This window comes from Pipistrellus kuhlii, unplaced genomic scaffold, assembly GCF_014108245.1.
Source record: "Pipistrellus kuhlii isolate mPipKuh1 unplaced genomic scaffold, mPipKuh1.p scaffold_m20_p_12, whole genome shotgun sequence".
NCBI lineage: Eukaryota > Metazoa > Chordata > Mammalia > Chiroptera > Vespertilionidae > Pipistrellus > Pipistrellus kuhlii.
This window is the reverse complement of record NW_023425427.1, coordinates 29,794,860-29,821,980: the sequence shown is the minus strand read 5'-3', so window position 1 is coordinate 29,821,980 and position 27,121 is coordinate 29,794,860. Positions and strand designations below refer to the sequence as shown.

General features: G+C 38.5%; 1 protein-coding gene across 15 annotated transcripts in view; it reads right to left on the bottom strand.

Moving 5' to 3' along the window:
• Window positions 1-27,121, bottom strand: part of TRPM3 (transient receptor potential cation channel subfamily M member 3) — a 663,453-nt gene that overhangs the window by 126,382 nt on the left and 509,950 nt on the right. For all 15 annotated transcript variants that reach the window (XM_045580124.1, XM_045580129.1, XM_045580126.1 and 12 more), the window contains one exon: window positions 11,311-11,434. In XM_045580124.1, the coding sequence (XP_045436080.1) occupies window positions 11,311-11,434 (124 nt within the window). The remainder of the gene's footprint in view (window positions 1-11,310; window positions 11,435-27,121) is intronic.

Here is a 27,121-nt window from a genome sequence, read left to right as displayed (position 1 = left end):
TGAGCTTTGGCTGCTTCTGCCGTGTTTATTTGTGTACGAGGTGTGCTGTGCCTGGCATCTGCTCTGCTTCCCGCCCTCTGTGTGCCCGTGCCCACAGGGTGGCTGGAAGTGTGTCGGCATGTTGTGAGGAGGTTTAGAAAATTCTCTCTGAGCCCTCTGGCTTATCCTGTTGGGGCTGAGAAAGCTACCAGGTCTGCTAAGCTGGCAGAGCGACAGAATCCACCCGCACCAAGGAGATGAAACAGCTGCAGTGGGGATGGAGGGCTTCTGAGGACCAATGAAAGAGGAAGACAAAGAGATTATGGCTCACGGATGGCAGATGGTTGAGGTCTGGTTGGAAATCGGGTTGTCGAGAAACATTTTATCTTTGGCAGAGTTGGAACTTGGGCATTTAAAGCCAGTGATAGGCCAGTGACAAGTCTAGGCAATTTCAAGTTCTATCCATTATATTGGGGTACTCTCCTCTATCATCCTGTCCCCATTTTCACTCATAATGGAGTTTGCAAGTTAGTTCTTGTGTGACCTGAATTTCGGGGATGTTGGTGGGGGCATTATCTGGCCTTTTTCTGGAGCTCTCAGCTAGTCAAGGGCATCTTTCTGAATGTCAAGGGTTGAGAATGGTGCATTAAGGTCTGCTGCACTGAGGCTCTGAAATAGGTATTATGAGAGGAGATTTCCATAAGAGCCATGGAAAAAGAGCCTGCATTCAGAGTGGCTTTCTGACTTTAGCGTTGCAGAAAGTGCTATCTGTGACAGGGATTATTTTCCCTGCCAGCGAACATGTGTGTTTCTTGCAATGTGAAATGGGGGCCTGGGGAGATGGAATGAACAAATAAAAGGGGAGAAAGAAAAATAAATGAGAAGCACAGTTATTCAGTTGTTGGAGAGATTATTATCCCCACTATTCTCTCTTTTTTCCTTAGAAATAGTGTCACAGAGTGAAAAGAGCAAATGTGCTGAAATTAGACACATCCTTGCTTGAATCCTGGCCATTTCAGTTATCATGTTGATCTAGGCAAGAAACCAAATTTCTTAATCTGTAAAACTGGAGAAATAACACCTGTCACTCAGCATTGTTTTGAGACTTAAGTGAAATCTAAGCGAAGTGCCTAGCAGAGAATCTGAAATAAAGCTCACCCTAAATAGTAGTAATAAAAAAGAATGTGGGGTGAAAACACAGCATCAGACATGGTAGACCCAGGCTTCATTTGTTCAGTTATTCAGCAATATTTAAATTGAGGATCTACTTCATGTCTAGACATGTGTGACATGTTGGACAATACAGCTATGCCAGCTAAAAGTGCAGATAGACATAAAACACACACAGGAATAAGTAAGGAAATTGCAAAGTGTGGTAAGTGCTATCAGGACACAAACAATGGGATGAAAGGGGAAACTGCTTTATATTGGGTAGTCAGGGAGGGCTTCTGGAGGAGGCAATGTTCAAGTTGAGAATGAAGAATGAGAAAGAGCCAGCCAATGTGAAGACTGCAGGGAAAGGGTTCTAGGCAGAAGGAAGGATGCAAGCTAATGTCTGAGACCAAAGATGACTCAGGGCTGTTTGAGGTACTGAAAGAAGGTCTGAGTATGGAGATGAGAGACCAGTGCTTGAGCAGGAAGATACCCAGGGTGAAAGCACTGGTGGAAATCTCTCTTTAGAGACTGCAGTTTCACCCCCTTCCCCAGTCCCAATTCCCAGAAAATGCTACTTGTAAAAGATTTCTCCCTTTGGTTACCATTTTGACCTCTACAATTCTGGAAACAAATGATGCCATTTTTTTTAAAGTGCAGTAGTCAGCCTGTATGGAATATTTTATTCATTAGTGTTTGATTGTTTCTCATGTTGTCCAATGAGAGGCTGATGGGTTTTAATGAATACTTTGCTGTTCCCTATGAGAACCAAGTCTCTCCTCATTTTCTCCATAATAAAAGTCCTTCAACCCATTCCCTGAGGAGCCTGGTGTTGGGACTCACACTCCAGTCTCTGTATTCACAGCACCTGTTGGAACCTGCTGGTGGAATTTCTGTTTTTCCCTCATTCAGGTCCCCTTGGAGGTTGACATGCTGCCAGAAAAACTCAAACTCTATTTATTGGGTTCCAAGTCAGCTTGCCCCCACCAGGATGGCTGAAAACTGTAGTCTTCATCTCCCCTGGCTAGGACTGCCCCTTCTTCCCGCTGGAACAGGTTGGTAGGAGGCAGCTAGGGAACTTTATTTCATTCATAACTGGAGGGTCTATGTTCTCTGCCCTTCAAAATTAGGGCAGTAGTTCTTTAATGGATGATGAGAATGGGGGAGTGGTAGATGGAAGCCCAATTATGCCACTGACTAGCAGAGTGACTTCAAGCAAGTGATTACCTTCTCTGAACACATTTTTCCTTTTGTCTGTAAAAATAGGAATAATATTATCTCTCTCTTACTATTTTGCGGAAGATAAAATTAGAAAAAGAAACTGGCAACCTAGATATTAATTTACTTTCTTCTCTCCTTCTCTTCTGTTCCTTCCTTCTCTTCCCTTCCTTCCACTACTCAGTGATGCCTCTTGTCTGTCTTTTATCATTTATCTAGAGGCCCGATGCACAAATTTGTGCGAGGGGCTCGGCCCTCGCAGCTCTGGCTGCCTTGGCTGGCCCTTGCATCGCCTTGCAGCCTGGCCAGCCCTCGCAGCCCCGGCTTTGTCCGGAAGGTTGTATGGTTGGTTGTTTGGTCTAATTTGCGTATTAGCTCTTTCTTATGTAGGATGGCTCATAGTTGGCAAGTGTAGAGAGCCCATGACGTGGTAGTGAAGCCCTAGCAGTCATTCTCATCACTTGTTAAAAGTCATGGCTAAGTGCTTGGAGAAGAACGTGATCACAATGTTTGAAATCAAGTCATTTGAGACCAGTTTCACTTAAATATGCTCTTTCTCTGCTCAAGCCTCCACCAGGCCTGCTCTCAATGTATAATGATGCTTTAATCAGTCAGTATCTTTGGAAAATGAAGTTTCATAAATGATATTTTAATATATTTTCCCAGAAAAATCATTCCCATCTCCTGTGGCAATTTATGCCAGATATTCTCTAGGTCCAAAGGCACAGAAACAAATAGAAGGAGCCAGAAGTAATGGTGCAGAAGCAAGAAGGTCCTTATCTCAGGAAGTCCACTGGAAGAGCTTGAACATCTTTCTCACTCAGACCACAGCTAGGGGCAAGTACATCAGAATCTCAAGAGGGCGTGGAATTCAGGCATCAGTGGTTGTCAAGGCTCCCCAGTTAATTCTAAAGTGCAGCCAAGGTTGAGAACCACTGCTGTGTTTCTTAACACCCCAAACCTCTATACTTTTAAGGATTATGTGTCTACATTTCTATGGATTAAAAGCAAGAAAGAGGCGCAGGAGAAGAAGAAAACTAAAATCATGTGGCCACCACAGGGCAATGTGATGACAGGGGTGAATAAAATGTGAGGCATATCATTATGGAAATGAAGATGAGAACCCAGTACCATTATAAAGCCTGAGCACCAGCTCTTATAACTGAATACTGTGTACTGATAACAGATAGTGGAACTGGGCAGCAGAGTAAATAAAATATAAGAGAGAAAGGGCCAGGTGAGATGGGGAAAAAGGAAAATAATTCTTAAAATAAAGGAGAAGATTAGGAGGTAAAACATTTACATTCCCTTTGAGGGGAGAAAATGGCCAAAAACAATGATGGAGATAATGGTAGCAACGCTAATGTTTTATGCAGTGCATGTTTGTTTTCCCTGATTAGGATAATTTTCTCAGGGCAAGGTTTGAGTTTGGCGAAGGGAGATAATAAACAGGAAAAATGATATATTGGGCGACATGTAATCAACATCGGGCTAATGGCCTTGGCTGAAACCTTGGAATTTGATGAATGTATTCATTTACTGAGCCTCACATCTAATAAGAAGAAGCATAAATAAGAATATAGAAGGAATGTGGGTAAATGAGTTTAAATGATAGGAGGTATTTTATACACATTGATTAGCATGGAAGAGAAAGCAGATAGTACATAGTTTTAGACACCTGGTTTACAAATAACTCATGCATATTAATAGCCCTGACAGCTCCTTCCCATTTATTTGCCCCCCTCAACTCTCCAACTCCTCCCCCTTCCCCCACTTTCTTCTGCAAACACTATGGGTCAAAAACACAACAAAGCTGAACAGGTTTGAGTACATTTTGTGGACTCAGGAGTGAAGGAAGGGGAAAAGCAGGGAAACATCTATTTTGGAGCAGTGATTTTCAAACTTTGGTCCTACAGCCTTAGTCAAAGTAATATTGCTGGGAAAGGGTAAGAGAACTAAGATACATTTAAAACAGAGAAAGGGTGGGCCAGTGTGTGCAATGCTCAGCATTCTCCTTCTCCCGCCCTTACCCATCATGAAGATGCTGTAGGAAGCAGAACTTGGGAATAATTTGAATGTGAGAGTTGACATGGGAAAGAGAATTCTAAACAGGACTCAAGTGGTAGCCAACTCCGTCCTCACGCTTCCCACCTGTATTTCTCCTTCCGTTGTTAGACTTCCTAAAAGTCCCCCAATTGATAATTCCTTTGGGTCAGTGTGTGTTCTCTATTGGAAGTTCAAGTATGTCATGGAGGTCAAAGAGCTTTCAGTCGCACATACATCCATGTGAATTCAATACCACCACTGGCCTCCAGATTCTCAGACCAGCTCTTCAGGGAGAACATGGACTTACTTGTAAGAGGTGAGAGATGGGTAATGCTGGAAGAAGAAGGTGGGGGAAGTCCTAAAGGATGCTAAAGAGGATTTTGGGATGTTTTGGGGGCAATGCTGCAGAGAAGAAGGGAGCTGTTACTCAAATGCTAATACATTAACAACCTTGTCTAGGGTCATTCATGACCCAAAGAAAGGGATCACAACCTTTTTCTTCTTTCCTACTTCATTTATGGGTTACTTGTTTGCAGGCTCTATATAACAAAGCAGAATTTTGCTAAATTATTTACATTGCTTTATGAAAAAACTGATTCTGGGATTGATCCTTGGATTGTAGCCTGTTCATAAGCTGATGACTTTGTGAAATAAATTACTACTTAGCATATGAGGGATTATCGGCATAAAAACTGCTAATGAGGAACAGGGAGGTTTGCATATTTAAAAACTGCTCAGATGTGGTGTCTCTGAGAAACTAGAAGGAATGTAAAACAATGTATATGGCTCCCATGAGTTTAACTTAGTGGCTGCCATGGAGTGATCTCTAACACAATGATTCTTAACTATGAGTTAGTCACACCTTGGAGAATCTAAGAATTGAATGCATTCTTCCCATATTATGCTTATGCTCATAAAATCTTGCACATATTTTTAAGGATTTGCAGAACTCTCTGAAGATTCCTAATTGTTCTCAAACACAAGGCTAAGAATTTGTGCTCTCTGGAATCCAGGGAAAACACTAGCCTGAATATTCCTATTTGGAATAGAAAAATTCATATTTGGAAATAGGCTGTAGGACAGAGGTGGAGATTCAATTCTAGTGCATGTAACACTTGAGAAAGGATTCAAGAGCTTGCACAAAATAAAGAAAAATATGAGGCATAGATTTTTCCTCAAGGAAAATTAGATTTGGTTAGACTAGAGTGTAAGATAAGAGTAATAGTCCTAGTAACTGTGGCTGGAAAGGCAGGCTAGATCTGGATCACAGAAGGTCTCTAATGCCAGGCCAAAGAACTAAAACTTAACTCTGAAGGCCATTTTTGTACAAACTTCACTATTTTGCTCTATTTATATACCAACACTACAATTATATTTTTTCTTCAAACGATTTTCCTTTAAAATTTGTATTTATTTAGGTTAAATATCCATGGTTTTATGTTATTATAATTATTTATTTTATAAATATACTAGAGGCCTGGGACATGAATTCATGCATGGGTGGGGATCAGCTGGCCTGTTCCAATGGGAGTCTATTGGGCCAGGCCAATAGGGGGGAGGAGTCACAGGCACTTGGCTGGCTGGCCCTAACCCTGATTAGGGTTTTGGGGGCCAATCAGAGCCCAGATCAGGCTGGTCAGCTGCTGCAGTGCACATCATAGCCACTGGTCATTCTGCTCGTTCTGCCATTCTGGTTGCCGAACTTTTATATATATAGATGAAAATAAAAAACACCTCTTAAAAATATTAATTTGCATTTCACCTGAAATGATCTCGTTTGTAACCAGCATTTTTCACTTTGGAAAACACTAGTGAGGGTAATAGGGGTTTTATTATGAGAGTTGCTCCTTAAAAGGAGTCATGCAGCAGTTGTTGGTTAGTTGCAATGGAGAGGAGGGGGCTGTGAGATCAAGCAAAAACCAATGGTTTAGATGGTCATTGTAAAACCAAGAATTCAAGGGGCAGAGTGGAAATATAGTGTGGAATCACCCCACTATGTAGGAATATTTTCCTAGAGTTGGAACCCCAAATAATTGTCATGTAAATTATATAATAACTAAGCTCTTAAAGTGAATACAATAATATGCTTGTTTTTGTGTATTATTACATTTTGGTTATTGAATTATTTTTATTTATTTTTCCCCTCAAAAAGAGAGTGCAGTATTTTCTGTGTTTTTCTATTGTCTATAATCTACTGGTTATGGCTGAAAAAAGTCAGGGGCATTAAAATTTTATGGAATTTTGTTGATCCTGAGAAAGAATCTGGCATCTTGATAGTGAAGTTAAAAATCAAATGGATATTTTCTGTATAGTTCTCTAGTCTGCTCCAATTTGTTTAATTTTTCTAGTTAGCAGAAAAATAGATGTAATTTTTGCCCTATTGTTTGCAGCTCAAGTAGCACAAGGAATACAACAAAACTCTGTCCATATAAGGAGTTATAATACTTTATCTATATATATATAAAATCCTAAGCAACCATTATGACAGGTGACCAGATGACTGGCTGGGGGACAGACACTCAATGCAGGAGCTGCACCCTGGTGGTCAATGCGCTTCCACAGCCAACCTCCTGTGGCCAGCCAACCTCTCATGGTCCCTCCCACAAGCCCCAATCAAGTACGGCCAGCCAACCTCCCAAGGGCCCTTCACCTGGCCAGCTGGTCCCGAGTGAAACTGGGCAAGACAGCCCCAATCGGCCTGATTGCCGGCCAGGCTGAGGGACCCCATCTATATATGAATTCATGCACCAGACCTCTAGTACATTGATAATAATAAAAGCATACTATGAAAACTGACTGAATGACCCTCTGGACATCCTTCCAGATGCTCTTCCAGACGAGCTTCTGGGTGAAGCTGGGGCTGCAGCCATGGGATAGAGGCAGCCATTGTGGCTATGAGGGGGAAATTGAGGCAGCCACTGCAGCTGCAAAGGCCTACTTTGCACGAATTTCATATATCAGGCCTCTAGTCATAAAAAAAGGTGTTTTTAGTAGCTGTTTTGGCAAGCAGTTGTAGAAATGATAATTCTTTTAAATTCCTTTTTTATTTCAATGATTATTTTGTGAGGACATGACTTGATGTTTAATTTTCGGCTTCTAGTTAGCCTAGTCAAATATTATGCTAGAAAGATTAGTTTGCCCTTGATGTAGAAATATTAAGTGACCTGGACATTGTGCTTACAATGTCCTTGCAGAAACACAATGACTGCTACACTGGGGCAGAGGGCATTCCAGGAAAAGCAACCAATAATGTATTCTTTTTTTTTCTCCAGGGATCTCAGAGTCTAACGAATACTTGTTCAGATTATTCCAGGGATGAGAGAGAAAATGGGCTTCTACAAAGTCATTTTAATGCTTAGAATATGGAATCAGCTGAAATATGGAAAAAAGAGCCCAGGATTTGCAGAAAGATGCTCTTGGTTCAAGTTATGGGGTTTCTACTAACTAGCCACGTGACCATGGGTTTGTCACTTAAGTCTTTGAGTCTTGATTTTCCTCTATAAAATAGTGATACTAACACTGATGTTAGCAAGGCTGTTTGTGGTATCAAATAAGATGACATAAAATAATCTTTGTTAAATATTAGATGCTACATATACAACATCATAATCATCATTGTTAAAATAAGAATATTTATTGAGTGCTTTCTATGTACTTTGCATATGTTAACTCATTTAATTCTTATAATTAACCCAATAATATAAATACAGTTACTTGTCAACTTTCTGGAAGACAAAACAAATGCCTCTATAGATTCAATAACTTGTCCATTGTTATAAATTAAACTGACTCCTAAGCCTGCAGCATCCTTATTCTTGGAATGGCAATAATCTAATCATCTAAAAGAGTTTCAAAACTTCCAAAACTTTAATCTGTAACCTACTATAAATTGAGAACTAATAAGGAAACCATTTTTAATGGAGCAATACTTTTTCTGTATTCTCTTTCCACTTTCTCATTTAAAATGTCTGAACTTTATTAATGTTAAGATGATAGTCAAACAAACTTTAAAGTAGCTAGGTACAATCCAGCATCTACTGCAAAGGGTATTTCTATTTCTTCGCAGACATTGTGTTGGAGAGAACAGTGTTCTAAACTTGATGTATGTGGAATTCAGAAATGCAGGCACTTGGAGGAAGATAAGACTAGGTATTTGCATTTTAAAGTTTTCTCAATAACTGAAGTCAGAATAGTGAATGAAAGGGGAAAGGGCCAATATTGATATGTGATGAATACTTGTTTATAGAATAGAGAGAAAGAAGAGGAATTAGCAATAAAAAGACAAAATGAACTGTAAGATAAAAGGTGAGGAAATAGTGAATCTAGAGAGTTTAATACGTATCATTGAATCTATGAGAAAGTAACTCTGGGGAGGGAAGAAGAGTGTCTCTCTGTCCCCTTCTTCCTTATCCCTTACATTTGCCCCCCTAATTAATATGCTGCTGTGGATAGTTTTAATCTCTTTAAATTTTATTTTTTTCTTGATAACAATAATGGGACTTAGCTCACGGGTTGGTTTCTAGGGGGATAGATGTTCTCAGAAGGTGACAGGTTTTGAGATGTTGTTTCGACCCAAAGTGGGAAATAGGCAGATAAGTGAATTTTGTCAAGAACGATATGGAATAGAAAGCATTCACACAAAACACTCATTGATGCATATTTTCCATGAGGCCACATGGCCCAGAGGCCTGTGTCTCACCAGCTCCATATACATTCATAGTGCAGTTCTTCATTACATGTTACCAGGATGCTGGGACAAGAAAGATATCAGATTTGCTCCAGAAACAAATCCTTTAGCTGAACTTGGCAATGGTTAGACTCACCTCAGACAGAATTTTATGCTCCATTTAGTTTGCAAAGGGAATCAAAAGAAACTTGAAAGAGATAAACTTGAGGAGAAACCCCACTACGCAATGTTCCTTGTTCTGTGTGCTCCCTGTGCCACGCAGTGGGTAGCGGCTACCTGGGCTCGGAGCAAGGCAGTCCTAGTGCAGCGCCTCCTGCCTGCGCTGTGCACATCCTGCACCTCACCCAGCCTCAGGTATCCTCCTCTTTCCTCAGGGGGAAAATAATGCTTACCTCCTTATCAAGCACCTAGCTGTCCAGTCCATGCACATAAATTGTCCCTCAAAGATTGAAATCATTATAACTCCATTTATGATTTTAAAATTCCAACTGCTTTCTGCCCAGATGTGGAGATAAGGGCAATTCATTTCTTCTTAAGATTACATTGCCCTACCTGGCAGCTAGGGGCACCCCATATATCTTGCAATAAAGATCTCACATTAAAAGGCAGTTGACCTTTTCTGCAGGAGCCATGATTAAGTGACATGACGATTATCAGGTAGAATCCCAGGGGACAGTCCTAAAAAATACCCAGAGAAGCACATTCAGCCTCATTTGGTTTTATGACTTCCAAATGGCTCCTAGAATTTTAATCCTAATGCTTTCCTAGGAAATTTGCAGGACTGCTGAAATATATAGTTCTGATAAAGTTCCACAGTCAGCCCTGGGAAATCACTGGTGCTCAGTAAGGAGAAAATCCACAGTGTAGCACGTGGAAGCTCAGGGCTGGTTGTGTCCCCGTGGGGGCAGAGGAAGCAGTGAGCTGAACAGCTGTGAGCTAACTGCCTTCCAGGTGGGAGAATGCCAGGGACACTCCCCGGGTGGATAGAGGCTCAGCGGTCATGATGGTGAACCCCACGGGCATGCTGGCTTCTCTGTGCGGTGGGGACACACATAGGGACACCATGGTGAAGCAGACAGCTCCAGCCCAGGCCTTGAGGAGCTCACAGTCTAGTGGCAGAACTGGATGAAGGCAATTAAGAGTCAGCTCCTCTGTACCCTATCTGTCCCCCGGTGGTTGAACCTTTTAGGGTCTGACCTGGTGCCCCTTTGGAGATGAAGTGCTCCCCAAGTGTCCCCAGAGGCAGATCTTCCAGGATTTGCACGTACCCTTGAGGTTGTCTAAAACCTGAGTGAAACCTCTGGCTGGGTTTAAGCTGCTCTTTTACCTCCCCTGTGAGCAGGTGGGCTCCTTTGAGGATCACATGGACCAATCATAACTAACATTAACTCCTTTAACTAGCCTGATGAGAACTGGGCTATTTCTGCTCGGGCTTTCAGAGAATCTACCCAGCGTGGGTGGGTTCACTACACTGGCCTCAGTGAGACAATTTCAGAATAAAGATATTTCCAACAGGCATTAACCACCACTGGTTTTGAGTCTTCATTCTTTATTTACTAATCAATCTTCATTTGTCTGGTAAAAACAATAACCGTACCTTTCTCATTGGGAGGGTAGCAAACATCACAGGAGTTAGTACCTGTGAAGATGGAGCATCCTGCCTGGAACATTGCATATCAGCTTTATTTTATTCCTGTTCATCCTAGCACATGGTCTCTGTTTTAACCCACATTCTGTAAGTCACCTTGTCCAGATGTAGGAAATGTTTCAGTAGCTATTGGAGGACATTTCGGAAATGCCGGAAACTGCCACCAATCCTTGGGTACATGCCTCCATTTTCTACCTGTGTAGATGAGGGTATGTAGCCTGGACCCTCTGTCACTAAGTTATTTGACGACAAGCACATCAGTGCTTCACAACTCCCAAGCACAGTGAGACCCCAAACTTCAGAGAGGATTCACTGGAGGTAACCTGTTTCCTCTCATCTCCTCATTTTGTTGAGGCATTCAGAAGCATCTGGGTGAGCTTCATAAGAAATGAGACTAAAACCCTCTCTCTCATTAAATTAGGGCAGAAGAAGCAGTGTCTTAGCTACTGAGGGGAGGAAACTACAGAAGCCAATGGGGCCTCAGGGGAGGGGGAAACAGTGTGTGATTCAAGAAAAACAGTGAAGCAGACAGAGGGGCTGTGGAGAGGGCTCTGCCACTCACGGGGCACTGCTCACATACCAGTTCCTTCTTCTTCATGCACTCCATGAGGACGATGAACAGATGCTGCGCTTGCGTGCGAGTGTACGTGAAGGTCTTCTGGATGGTCACCAGCAGCTGGTCCCGCAAAGATTCGTTGATAAGTCTGCAATGAAAACCAGTGCCCACACAGGTGAATGCAGCTCCTATTCAGTACATATTGCTGAGAGACATCATAGAACGTGGGAAAGCATTATGACAATTTTCTTTAGAGAGGCATTTCCTCTTCCGGTATGCTTCTCACAACAGGTATTTTGAATAGGATAATTAAAAGAAAACCCACAGTGCATTTAAAAACAAATCCATTTTAATGTCTCAGAACCTAAAAGAGCAAAATATTAGAAGATTTAGTTTATGTGTAATACATTCATCCTCAAGTGTTGTAATTAAAAAATGCTTTCAATTAATAATTAGCATCTTGGTAAAATTTTACTGTATTGCTTATCTAAACATTTAAATTTTAACTTCATCTCTAATTGTGAAAAAATGGTCATATCTGTCATGGATTTTTGAACATCAATAAGGATAACAGAACTTTGTTTTCTAAATTATTTCATGTAGGTGGTAGCTTATCTGGCCTATGATTCACATAATCATTATTTATGTTGAGATTTTGCTGTGTTATAGTCAACAAGGGTCTGACCCATACAGAGATATCATATTGACTACTTTATTAAATGACTGTTTTTATACTATAGGATAATTAAGGCAAGCAGGGAGGTGCATCATATCCAACCAATCCTCTATGATCTCTTAAACATGGACCACGCATAACTAACTTTAACTCCTTTTATTAGCCTGATGAGAACTGGGCTATTTCTACCAGCCAATTTGATGGCTCGGAATAAAAATTCACTTTATTGTTAACAGATACTGTCTGAAATGAGGAAGATAAAACTGTTAAGAACCAGTGACAAAATGATCACAATTTGCCTAGCATTTTAAAGTTTACAACTTTTTATAACTGAAGTATCAGCAATTCCTATGTACAATAGTAAAATACAATTATATCATTTGATGCTTATAAGAACCGTATAGCCAAAATATTTATACAATTTAAAAAGAAAGGACATTTTATTCACAGAGAACTAGATGCTTAAGGTCACTCAGCAAATACATGGCACAGCCAGAACCAGAACCAAGCTCTTCTGAATCCTTGTGTAGTGCTCTTTCCATGACACCACACTGCCTTTAAAATTTTTTATTTTTTATTTTGGAGAGAAAGTGAGAGGGAAGGAAACATCAGTTGGCTGCCTCCTGCATATCCCCTTCTGGTGACTGAGCCCACAACCTGGGCATGTGCCCTGACAGGGAATCAAACTGGTAACTTTTTGGTGCAAGGGATGATGCTCAACCAGCTGAGCCATACGAGCCAGGGCAACCACACACTGACTTTTATTACATCAAGTGCCCTACACCACTGCCTCTCTTTATCACCATTGCTATTTGAACAGGAAATTATGGAATTTCCTTGAACATAAAAGCATGACAAATTTTGTTGCTTAAAAGCAAGTGAGATGGGAAGCTTGAGAATATCTTAATATCAGCGGCCTGCTGTGCTCCAATATTGTGTGAGGATTTACCTGGACCCTGTAGGTTGGATAGTATGGGGGCCCATCTTTGAGGAGAGTGAATTCTCCCTGACAAAACTATAGCAAGGATCCTGAATGTCACTCAGCTCAGTGGTGGAATGGGTTACTCCTCTGCCCCTCAGGAAGATTTATAGCATGAACATACACTAGTGCATTTAGGAAAAGAGAATGGCCCCAATAAGGTTGAAAAGGGATACTAGATCCTCTTAAGTTTACAATGTTGGAGGACTCTGTGGCCTTAGGTGTTGACCAGTCTGAAACCATTTATTCATTCATTCAACAATTGCTTAGAATGTCTACTCAGTGCCAGACACTGTGGTTCATGCAGGGCTACAGGGACAGATGAGATATATACACTTCCAGCCTTCACACCAATGAAGAAAAAAGACATGAATCAGCAATTCAACTGTGATTGACAGTGGTAAAAAGCAGCAGCTTGTGACAGTTGAATAAAACCTAATCTGGAGGTTCAAGGAAGATTCCTCTGAGGAAGTGCTGCTTTATCTGAGACTTGAGGAATGAATTAGCATTATAGCATGATCAAGGGGGTAGTGGGTCTGGGCAAGAGCATTCTTGGCAGACAAAAGAGCATGAATAGGCCTAATGTGGAGAAAATAAAAGAAGGTCAGTATTCCTGGAGCACAGAGAGCAAAAGAAAAGGTGGAACAGGATGGGGCTGCAGAGGGGATGAGGAAGGACAGAATAACAAGCAACTTCCTAGTGTTAGCTCAGATTTTATTTCCCGGCAATGAGAAGCCATTGAAGAATTTAAGTTGGAAAGTGATATAATTACATTTGTGCTCCCAATTACTTTTTCTTAAAAAGTCAGGGCCTGAGCACTTGTACCTAGGTATGTGTCTACTTGATTAATAACCCATGTGCATGGTCTAGACTCTAGGCTCTAGAGAATTCTGCAATATAAAATGTACATAGATGTTGTACACAAGTAAGAACATAAGAAACTCTCCTGATTAGTCACTTATCTGCAGGTGTTTAATTCTGAGAACAACTCAAAATTTGTTTCCCTTTGCTAACCATCTGCAATAAATCCCAGTTCCCTGAGGTCATTATCTGTCTGAGGGATCTGTCACTGGTATCCAGCCTGTCATTTTGTAAAAACTGAAGCATAACATACAGCTAAGCTGATTGTGGGTTTCAGTGGTCAGGAGATATGAAAGACACTAAGAATCTTATACTTTTAGCCCAGTTTTGCAGCTGACTAAAGCTATGGTTTTGCATCAGTGACTTAGCAATAATAACCATGAAATTTTATTTTTTGAAGTAGAAGAATTTTTTCGGTTGGTTGTTTTCCAAAGTGTGGGATGCCTATCATGGTTGAAGCAGAGATGGTTTTAGGTGAAACAAAGATGATTTGGTCCTTATAAAGCACTTAGGTGCTCATTAAACGTTAAATAACTGCTATTCCTGGTTTAATTCTTTTTCCATCATTTTGATTGCATCAAGAGAAAAATCTCATTTTTGAAGCTTCTTTGCCTTTAACAACTTCCCAACACTTGCAAGTCTCCCACTTTTAACAAAGAAACAACAGATATCAGGTCTCATGCCTTTGATCTGAAGAGTTTAATAACATGATTTTTGAAAAAGATCCTGTACAACATTTGACATGCTCATAGCACATATGACCCAGTGGGCTACAGTGATGATCTCTTTTTATCTTCATAAAAACCTGTGTCAAGCAGGTTTTCCACTTTGCAGAAGAGGAAACTGGCTCAAGAGGTTAAATGGTTTGTGCAAAGTCACATAGCTTGGTCATCTCAAATGCTTGAATTGAGTCTACTGGTTTCAGCCTTCCCCCCATGGTGCTGCTTTTCCTGATTGGAATCCATCAATATGTCTTTCAGTTTCCTAAATATCTGCATTAGGGGTAAAAATGTAAGTGTATTTATTGTAGGAAATTGATTTTCCTTTTGTGATAAAGAGAACATTTGAAGAAAATAAGATGTATTTAGAGGAGATAAATGACTGATAAATGAGGATGATGGAAAGGGCATTCAGTATGTTGACGATTACGTTTGCTTCTAATTTCACAAGTGTTTGCTGTGCTGAACCAATGTCTTGTGATTGGTACAAAGGCTTCTTGTTTTCCCCAAGAGCCCTTTCTTATTTTGTGGCCATATTCTGTAGGATACTGACATGCCTGCTTTCTTGAAATTATTGCTTTCCTAGCTCTTTCCAATTTTATCCCCATCTGCAAACACTGGAATGATTTAAAAATCTGGACTGTGATATTTAATAATCCGCAAAAAAAAATAGGAATAAGCCAATTTTAGATTTCTTTTTATGGCTTTAAAATAGTGATTGGAAATTTGACATCAAAACATGGTCATAGTGTTATGTAAAATGTTTAGTTCTAGAACTGGGTCTTTGACAAAGGGTTACCTATTTATGGAAGCTATTAATCTGTGACTCCACACACCAATGCTATCTTTGGCATACTTAAAATTGGAAGGTTTTCTGATTTAGGAAATGTAGTCATTGAAGTGAGGGAAATCTTATACTATGGCATTTATGTTTTCATGTAAATGCTGTACTTGTGACCTGGAATGTTTTAGATGAGTTGCAGAGTTATTTGAAATAGGTCAAGGTTCATCCAGGGCTCAGAGGAACCAACAAAACTTCCCACTGTTTGCTATTAGTATTCTGTTCGAATGCAATACTACTCGCACATACACACTTTTCTCAGAATGAATTTAATTACTTGCAATGTCAGAGTTTTGTTCCTAGATTTTAAAATTAGAAAATGCATTTAAAATTCAATGGGACTCAAAGAGCTAGACTTAGGTTAATGGCTTTTGAAGAGAGAAGCCCTTCTAATGCCCTCCATAGCACCTTCTATTAATTTATTCAGATACAATATGAGAAAATTTTATTTATGTAGATATAAAGGATTGCTAATATCAATCTGGTATTTAAAAGATATAATTTCCCATGGAATTTCAAATTACTAACTATAACACTAAAGACACAGAAAAATTACATGTCGTGCATAAGGTAATGGAAAATGGTATTTTTTTAAAAAAATCTTCTTTTTCATCTTCAGTAAAAGTTATTACTTCATCCCAAATATTATGGCTCTGAGTCATAAGTAACAGCATGGTCCTTTCCAAAGTTAAATTGTCACTTGCTAGCTATGCGATCTTATCTAAGTTATATAATTTTTCCATGTTATATTTTCATATATGTAAAATGAGAATTACAATAACACTAATCTCATTGATTTGTAAATATTAAATGACTTAATCATTGTCAAGAAATTAAAAAAGTGCCTTACAAATCCTATGTAAGCATTTATTATTATCAAACACTGTCTTACAATGTCCCGTAGGAAAGAGTCACTTCTTGTTAAGTAACACAACCAGTAGCTGGGGCCTGTGTGTGCAATGCAGAGGTCTGTCCTGGTATCTCCAGTTCTCTGCACACCTGGTGAGTCCAATGGTACAAGGCCACTCCCAGTCCAGGCTGTAGAAATAACTTCCCCTCTTCAGAGAGGTGAGAGATAACCAGTTCTTTCTTACAGTTGGGAAATAGAGACACTAAGCTGATTTAGTAGGCTCAATTAAAGAGGAACCTTACAAACACACATGTAGACATCTGTACACCTATTTATTTATTCAACAATATGAGTGCCTACTATGTGCCTGGAACTAAGCTAGGAGTAGAGAGATGAATACTATCCAGACCTAGTCTCAATTAACTCATAGGGTTGTATGTCATATATTCTGATGATCTTTTAGTTGGCAAGACATCCCAAAACTTAGTGATGTAAAACAGCATTCAGTTATTGTCTTGATGGTTTTGAGGGTCAGGAATTCAGGCTGAGCATAGTAGGGGTGCCTTATTTCTGCTCCATGATATCTATTGAGAAGCTGGAATGTCTGAAGATGGCAATAAATGCTCAAATGTGATTCTATGTCTGGGGCTTCAATTCTTCTCCACATGGCATCTCCTGGGGCTGGACTACCCAATATGGCTTCTTTACTTCCAAGTGCGGCCCCAGGCCTGGAATGGCCAAGGGAACTGAGGAACGGTGGTGGCAGGATAGATGAACTTCTCACATGGCAGTTGAGAGAGTATTCAAAGAGGCCCAGGTAGAAACCACAGGGCTTTTTACGACTTAACTTCAGAATTCCCAAAATGTCATTTCTTTATTTTAATTAATAAAGTCACTAAGAGCAGCCCAGATTCAATAGGAGGGAAGGAATAGACTCCATTTCTTGATGGAAGAAAAACATAAATATATAGAGAGAAGGGATTATAAACGGTGATTATCTTGGAGGCAAGTAACTCCATCAAGTGATTCTGTTCAGATGAGAAGTTGTAAAACATTGATATTTTCCATATTTAAGCATAAAGCGCTTCAACTTTTTACTTTAAATTCCATCTGTTAACAGCTGATTAGAATGAGAACCACAATTTTCCTTAAAAGAGAGTCTAATCACTGACAAATATTTTCAAAATGTTATTACTTGCTTGAAGCATAGGACTTGCAAATGTTTTCTTTTGATTCAGTAGCCTATTAACATTTATTCAGCATCTACTATATACAAGGCGTGTTTTTTTTTTAGGCCTTAGGCACCTGGCTGAACCCTTTTTTCCATGGATACCTTGTCTCTGTTGAATACTATATGAAAGGGGTATCTGTAAAATGTTTCATGCTTGGATCAACATGTAATGTGTCCCTGTTGTCACCTGCAAAAATAGCGGGGTGTTTTCTTGGTGTCCTCATCTCATGTTGAAATCTGTTTGGAGTGGAAAAACAACAACAGCACCTTCTACAAACTAACTGAGAAATCTGAGTTTCTAAAATATTGTTCCTCTCAATCTTATTCTCGATATACCTTGGTTTGGGCCTCATCACATTTTACTCGGATGGTACCAACAAACCACTAATTAGTGTGTTCTCTATCCTCCTCTAATCCCACTGGGTTGATGAAATTGTGCTTCTACAAAGCAAATATGATTCCATCACATCCTTCTTAAAATCGTGCAAAATTACCCTGTCACCAGCAATATAACATATCAACTCTTGATATTTATGGAATCTGTAGGTTTTTGGGAAAGCATTAATATAAAAATTTTGCTGAGGGATTTGTACTTTAGGATAAAGGAATGGTGCAAGTTTAGAGCAAACATTTTCCAGATGAAGAATGTTATGCATACAGAGGTAAACTAACATACTGAAGATTATATTATAGCTGATAGCATCAGAGTGGAGTCTAAGGACAAGAGAATCAGGGAGGGAGAATCTCTGCAAATAAATTATATGAACCTAAATACATAGTTAACTCAGTGTAGTCACACAAAGTTAGTGATTTGTTGTTGAAATGACTAGATACAAGTGGAGATTTCATCTGTTTCTCTTTCCTTTTTTCTTTTTTTTCTGAAACTGGATATTGTAAGTCTTATGTGAGAGAAGACTGAGTCACGTGATTTCAAGGATCACTACTCACCTAGCTTACCAGATGCCCAAAGTTCCTTTTAATTCATTAAAAGGCAAATAAATATTTTGTTCAATAACTAGAAGCCCAAAGAGCAACTCTGGATAAATGATACTTCATATTAACCTCATGATGTTGATAGCTTTCAGAAAGCATAGTTGACTAGAAAGTTGGGAACCATGTGAATGGAACACACAGAAATGACCAATAGAGGGGATGGGATGAGTAAACTGATTTGTCTAACTTTTTACTAAGGATCAACTTCAGATACAAATGGCCTCTGTAAGCTAAGGCCTGTGAGAAACAGTTAGGATCTTGCTTTAGTATCTAGCCTAGAGAAAGTGTTCACCTGGGCTTTTCGTGCAGGTTCCCATTTATTAACGTGAGTTGGTTAGAATGATCTAAGAGAAGCTGCCTATAATTCCGCAGAATGCACACACCTTGATGGTACAATCTGTTCAACAAAATTCATTTACAACTACTCATGGAGAGTTTCTTCTTTTTGTTCACATTCTCTTGTTCTATTTTTTAAAACCCACTCTAGAATCCCAAGGTAAAATAAAGACATACACTGTATATACATACAAAAGGAAATAGAAGGTGGGTAGTTTAGTAGGACTGAGGGTGGTAAAAAGCACTTAGTATCTATTGTAAGAGAAGCTCTGTGCTATACATTTTGTACATGGCATTTCATAAAGAAATATTAATTTAAGGAAGTCCTACTAACTCCTTGGCTTCAGGGACTGCACATGATGTTACTATGTTGACTTTTCCAGGTGCTAAAGACAGAGGCTTTCCCATACCTCCTTACATTAAATCCCCCCCCCATTCTCTTTATCACCTAATATTATAAGGAGTGTTAATTATATTTATTATTTATTATCTACCTAATCCTATTAAAATGAAAGTCCCACAACAGCAGGAATTTTTGTGTATTTGGTTCACAGGTGTGTTTTGGCCAGTGCCTGGAACATAGTAGGTATTAAAAAATATTGTTTGAATGACTGGATGTATAATGTTGGCTAAATGCAAAAAAAAAAAAAAAAAGTAATTGAAATAAAGGGAACCATGGAAATCTGTCAGCAGTCCAGGGTTCCCAGTTTTGGGGAAATGCAGAAATGCTGGAGCTGTGCAATCCTATATGGAAGCCATTAGTTATGGGGTAATTTAAACTCAAATTTATTATGGTTAAATAAAATGTAAAATTTAATTAGGAGTCACTCTGCCCACAATTCAAGTGCTTGGCGCTTAGCTGATTGGACAGCAGAGATACAGAACACTCCCATGTTCACAATTAGTTCTATTGGAGAGCATTGCTCTTGAGGCAGACATGCTGCCAAATTCTTCACCTAAGGCAGGGACTAAGGACATTTAGGTGACAAATCCTGATCAGTATCCCTGTAATTTCTCTGCTTTCCTTTGCCTTTGGTTATGAATATGGCCCAGAGTAGAAATTGAAGTGCTGCCAAAGAATACAGGGACTGCCACATGGTCAGGCAGATTTTCTCTGCCAAAATTGTGAGAGAAACACATCCTCAGAGTTCATTCCAAATGAGATTCCATCAGCGACTATTGCCCAGAGCCAGGCAAAAGGAATAGTCAACCTTTTCATTGGTTTAGGCTCTGTAGAAAACACAGAATCAGAGTTGACTAAAATGGGTAGGCAAAAACAGGCACCTCTTCAACTGACATGCTTTAAAAATTGGTCCAACAGTTAGAGGAGAGGTCTTTTAGGCAGATAAATTTATTTAGGACTATCTATAAGATTTTATTCATTGATTTTATTTTATTCTATTTTATTATTTTTGATTTTGTCTTCATTTTAGAGTAAGAGTAGACATTCATGGCATGTTAACTGTAAATTTCCTTCTTTGCATATTATTAATCTATTACAGTAATCTTTTCTCTGAGCCCAAATGCGGTTTCAGAATCATTCTCAACACATCATGGCAGAAAGCCAGTACTAGTTGAGTATTGTTGACACTCACATTAAAATGACTTGTCATTCCTGTACTAGAGATAATAAAATATCAACTATACTGTCAAATGGTGAAAACCAGGGAGATTATAGGATTAAAGAACTCCACTTTTTAGGTCTGTCTCCAAGACACTAAACTGTGGCTTCCATGAGTTTAGAGGAACCTATGTATTCTTTAATCCTTACTCGAGACCTTTAGGGGTCACTGCTCATGGAAGGACAGTTGACTTGCATTGAATATCCCCAGCAAACACAATAAACGTGTCTATCAATTCCAGGACAGTTGTCCAACAATTAGGACAATAAAAAAAAGACTATTAAAACTGAATGGAGACTTTTTTAGACAATAGTAATCCAGACCTAGGTTGACCTTGGAATGCTACTTTAATGCATCCTCAGTGTTTTTCTAGTTGAAGAACTTTTATAGCAGGTGATTACTATTATATTTAGGTTTCATAAATCCTGTGGTCCATAATCAATACCTGAGAATTGCATGGGGAATCTGGAGGAAACCCATTAAGTACATTGCAAACATTATTTATCATTCATGATACCACTGGGTGAGATGTTAATCTACCCTATTTATAGCAGCTGCAGATTCTGATGTCAGCCAAGTTGATTTATAATTTATTTCCTCTAAGGTAGAGGCATTAAATACCAGGGCATTTTATTATCTGTGCCCCATTCAGATATGTTTGAAATGCATTTGTGGATTTAAAAGCTCTCATTACTTCTTTTCATGAGAGGAAGACTATGTTTGTTAAACTTCAGAAATTTTTTTTTCTACAAATGAAGTGGGTAAAGAAATGTATATGCCATATTGCCTATTTCAAAGTGGCTAAGAGAGTAGATCTTAAAACTTTTCATTACAAGACAAATTTTTTTTAAATAAATCTGTAAGGTTACCAATGTTACTAGATTTATGATGATAATAATTTCTCAAGGTATATAAATATTCAATCATTATGTTGCATTATGAAATTAATATTATATGTCAAATAAACCTCAATTAAAATTTTTTAAAAATAACACTAAGGAGAAAATGCATAGGTACATCTCATGTAAAGGCAGAGATGTCTGTAGTAGCATTTTGTGCTTGGAGAGCAGTGGAGAGAACAGTTCAGTTGGGTGCTAGGTGAATGCGAGGTTCATTGAGATGGCTTTAAAGAGAAGCCAAGGCCAGAATTCAGAGACTTGCAACCAAGTAAAGAGAAGTGGACTCAACCTGTAAATTAATGGTCTTCAACTGGGTTCTACAAAGAAGCCCCTGGTATTTTGAAGAGCTCCAGAGTTGCCTCAGAGTTGCCTTAGTGGGTGAGAGCCAGGCAGAGAGAGGACTGCTCTAGGACAGAGGTTCTCAAAATCTGGTCCCTGGACCAAAAGACCAGCATCTCCTGGGTACTTCTCTGAAATGCAAATCACATGGCCTTAATCAGATGTATTGAATTAGAAAATCCGAGATAGGTCTCAGCAATGTGATATTTTTCCTTTCTTAGATTTATTTTATTTTTATTTATTTATATTTTAATGGTTTTTTTTCCTTTTTTAAAAATTAAATTATTGTCTGTGTACATATCTTACCATTTCCCCCATCTTACTATTCCCTCCAGATCTTTTTTAAAATTCTCACCTGAGGATATGTTCACCAAATTTTTTAGGTAGAAGGGAAGGGTGAGAAAGAGAGAGAAGCATTGATTAGTGGCCTCCTGTACAAGCCTTGGCCAAGAATTGAACATGCAGCCTTTCAGCGTAAGGGAGGACGCTTCAACCAACTGAGCTACACTGGCCAGGGCTCAGCAATATAATTTTTTTTAAAAATTGTTTTTTAAATCTTCAAAGATATTTTCCCATTGATTTTTAGAAAGAGTAGAAGAGAGAGGGAAAGTCAGAGAGAAATATCAATGTGAAAAAAAACACATCATTTGGTTGCCTCCTAGATGAGCCTGACCAGGGTCTGGGCCAGGGAGAAGCCTGAGACAGAGGTATGTGCCCCCGACCGGAATTGAACCCAGGACACTTTCATCCACAGGCCAATGCCTTAACCTTTGGGCCAATTTGGCCAGGACAGCGATATAATTTTAAATAAGTCCCTGGGCAATTCTGATGCAAAATAAAATTGAGAACCGGTAGTCTAGGCATTCCACTCCAGCTTCATCAGAATAAACCTTTATCTTGTCTGTTTTCTATATTATACTTTTAGATGAGATTTCATTGGAGAAGGAGTTTAGGGACTTTAAAAAGTGAAAAACAATACTACAGGGAAGTGGGATATTGTGCCTCTTAAATGGTTGTCCATTGAAATTGTAAAGTCAAAGGAAAGTGAGGTAGGACCTTCTGATGCCAAACTTACTGGCCCTAATGACTATCAATGGCCTCTCAAATTTACATCATTTACGTTCAACTATCACCAGTTTTAAATATTTTTGCTTTTCTCAACTTTCTTCTTTCTTTTTTTTAAATTGGTCATATATTTTGAACCATTCAGAAATTAATTAAAAAATAAATGAATGAAATGCCTTTAAGACACCCATGTAAATAAAAATACTAATAGAGAACTCTATTGTGAGTATTTTTGTGGTATAGCTTTCTTTTCAAAGGAGACATTTTCAAGTCTGACAGATGTTTGGAAACAAGAACAATTGTGAACTGTGATAAAGAAAGAAGGTGATTCATGCTAAATAAATTTTTCAAGTGAACTGGGTTCTACAGACAAAATTTGGCAAAGGGTACAAAGCACTTGTGGCAGTAGTGCATGGACTTGTGTGAGGAGAATGCCCATGAGGCATAGAAAGTGAAGAAGCTATTTTTGAACACACCAGAGAAGTATAAAAGGAATCTAATGTTTTTGCACTTTAAAAGAATTTCTGAAAGTGGTCCATGGACGACCCTTATCTGAATTTCCTGGGGTTTTGGTTTCAATGCATTTTCCTGCATCCCAGCTCAGGGACACCGAACCCAGATGTTTAGGGGAATTTGTGTTTCTTTTTCCAAGTGATTCTTGGGTATGCTGAAGTGTAATGAGCATATGCTTATTTTGAAAGTTTTCTGTATAATAAGTAGCCAAAAAGTTACCTAAGCAAATCTTAGAGGAACATAATAGATGCCTTTGAAATCTTTGCTCGGCTTTGATGAGCTATTTAAAGTTGGTTCCTAGAAAGGATTTCATGATTATAATCTATTATTCACCTCTGTGTTTTTCTGATGTGGCTGCTTAGGGTCACATTTTCCTAACTTGGAGTTGAGCAATTCTAAAGTGAATTTAATCACTGTAGAGACCCAATTAGCCACTGTAGATCAATAAAATATTTTCCTCCACTTAGTACTTTCCCCAATGAACTCTAGATAATTTTTATAAAACCAATGCTTCATTCTCCCCATGTTGACACACAGAGAGGGATCAAATGTCAAAGTGTACACAGAAGTATTTAGTATTTTATTTTGTACTTTCCTAAATCAATGAAGCTACTCGAGCTTTGTGGAACTTGGATATAATAACACAGGTATTTATATATCTATATCTTTATATATTCCACACAAGTTGCAATAATCACTCTATAAACTTTTACCATCTACTCAAACCTAAGCCTTGTCCTGCCTTTTTAGAACTCAGTAACCAACATCTAATTGAAAATTATTTATTATTATATTAGTTCAAATGAGATTATAAGTCTCAAGGGAAGGTCTACTTCTTGCCTAAAAAACATTAAAAAAAAATCTGGTGATTGATTGATTGAAAATTCTTGTTATCAGTCCTATCTTTAAGTTTTCATTCAAATTTTAAACACAAACATGTATACATACAATTGTATGAATTAGTATATATATTTAATAATACATGATTAAATGTATTTTATCTGATTAATTTATAAATACAATTTAACTATATATGATTTAGTTTAGTTATACAGACATACACATACACACACAGACACACACACAGACACACACACAAACACACATCACCACACAAAACACCACCACACTGTCTCATAGAACTCAACCCCTCTACCAACTTGCCTTTAATTCCATTCAGATTGATCATTTTTTTCTGTGTTGAGTTTTATAAGATATATAAAGCTTTTTCTTGGTCATTCATACTGACTTAGTTTAGATCCACTTTTTTATGGAAAAGGAGAGGAGGCAATAGAGTTATTACATCTTATTGTTATTTGTGGATAAACTAACAAAGTTCCACTGAAGAGATTCTCATGAGGAATGTTAAACTCAAGTACTTTGTCCTCTATGTTTCTGTGATACTGTCTGTTTGTCATAGCTTGTGTCCTCCTAGTTATCTCTATTCATGTCTGTGTTTTAATCTCCATTAAAGAGACCCTGATAGGTCATGTCTTGCTCATCTTCTAGCAGTTCCATGATTATAATAATCACTCAATAAATGTTAACTTGGAAAACAGTTTACAGACCAAAACTTCTATAAATAAAACCACCAGTATTCTTTGTCTGTAGAAGATGTTTCCAACTTTCCTTACTTTCCTCTGAGAAAGTTAAACCAGAATCAAGTTTGCACATGCCTTCTTATAGAATATTCTAGAAGAGATACGGGTAAGATGAAATTGACAGAAACAAAATGGACACTTAAAGTCAGCAAGCTTGATATTTGTTTCCTTCTTTTTCACTTGACATTCCAATTACATCTAAATCATGCTGGCATACAAGCCATCGCTATCAATTACTTTCTTCCAGCAGATCTTATAGAGACAAATGAGAGGGCTGTGACATCCTTCAGCTTCAGATGGAAATCTCTTGAGCAGCAGAAAACATTAGTGCTCACGGCACAGAACAAATGTCCTAGGGAATACACCTGCGCTTGTAAAATGACTAATTTTCTCTCTCCTGTCTTTGGCCATTTGGATATATATTTGGAGAGAAACAAACTTGTGTCACATCTCTGCTGGGATATAGTTTTATAATTTGAAGCCAGGCATCATATTTTTCCTTTTTAATCTCTACTTTGTGCCTTTACCTCAGCTAACCAAAAACTGTTGAGACCTTTAGTAAGCTCCCTTTAAACAGGATAATGAGATTTTTGTTGGGAATGTATTATCTGTTCCCATTCTCAAAAGCAAGCCATTGCTTATTTTTTCATCACACTATGGAATATTAATACAAATTCTACTGGCACAGTAGGAATGTGAATAGTTAAAACTTAATGATCCCATCCACCAAAAAGAAAGGATAAGTATGCAATATAGTAGAGGTGCTAATTATTGCTACGATGGCAATCATATTACAGTATATAAATGTATCAAGTTAATACATTATTTACCTTAAATTTACACAACTATTATATGTCAGATATATTCAATTAAAAAAAAGATTTTGGTGTTTGCCTCATAGATGACTCTACAAAAATTATGAACAGGCTACTTAAAAGCTGCAGTTCTATTTTTTGTCCTGGGGGTGTTTAAAAATGGTAAATGCAGGTGATTATTTTGGGACAAACATAAGTATCTATAATAATAAAAAGGCAATATGCTAATTAGACCCAATGTCATTTCAGATGTCCTTCCTGGAACAGAGGGAAGCCAGCTGGGTCCTGGGTGCATGCGGGTGGCCCAGGGGAAGCCAGCCAGGGCCCCAGGTGCCTGAGGGAGCCATGGGGAAGCCAGTGGGTCCCAGGTGTCTGCCTGGGGCCGAAGGAGAGAAATCCAGATTCCCGGTGCCGGAGGGAAGCTGGTACTGGCAGCCAGGGGAAATAAGGCCTACTCTTGCATGAATTTTTTGTGCATTGGGTCTCTAGTAAATAAACACATCTAGATGAACGAGGGACATAATCTCAAAACATTCATTCATTCAGATGCCTTTTTCACACTGACATTTTTCACCTGTGCCATACATGCTCACTAGCTAATTTCCCAGTAATCTTAGACCTATGTGGACAATTATCAGGCAAAGTCATATCTTCAGTTCTAGCCACCTGAAGCTTGCAAAGTCTTCCTGACTGGGTATTTTCCTGGGTATTGTCAAACAGCATAAAGTATAAGCCTACTATTTAAAAATTTATATTATTGAATGTAATGCTACTTAGATAGCACTAATCTATTTGTGTTCACAGTATTTAGCAATTTACAATTCAGAAATAAAATTTGGTAATATTTCTCAAGCAATGAAATTGGTTATGGATAGTGACTTATGACTCTTTCTAAACTATACAGGTGGGAAATAGAAAATCCAGCACAGCAATAAGAAATAAAAAAAAAACTCAAACATTTCTTTCAGGTAGTGTATGCCACAGAGCAGAGGTAGGAAAAAAAAAAAAAAGACAAAAATAAAAGTAAGTATTTAATTGTAATTGTCTCTCTCTCTTTTTTTTTTTTTTATCTAAACCCATTTGTGCTTTTTAAAAAAAATAGATTTTATTGATTTTTTAGAGAGGAAGAGAGAGGGATAGAGAGTTAGAAACATCAATGTGAGAGAATCATCGATCAGCTGCCTCTTGCACACCCCCTACTGGGGATGTGCCTGTAACCAAGGTACATGCCCTTGACCGGAATCCAATCTGGGACCTTTCAATCCGCAGGCTGATGCTCTTTCCACTGAGCCAAACTGGTTTCGGCTAACCCCATTTGTGTTTTGATAGATCAGTCATATCTTTTTCTACCTCAAGTAATCTCATTTACAAAAGTTAATTAGTTTTGCCAATTATAATTTGCTTCCAAAGAAATTCCCTTTTAAATTCCAATTCATGGAAAGTGGTTTAATAACAGAGAGTTTAAAGACCTGGTATCAAGGTCACAAAGATTAAA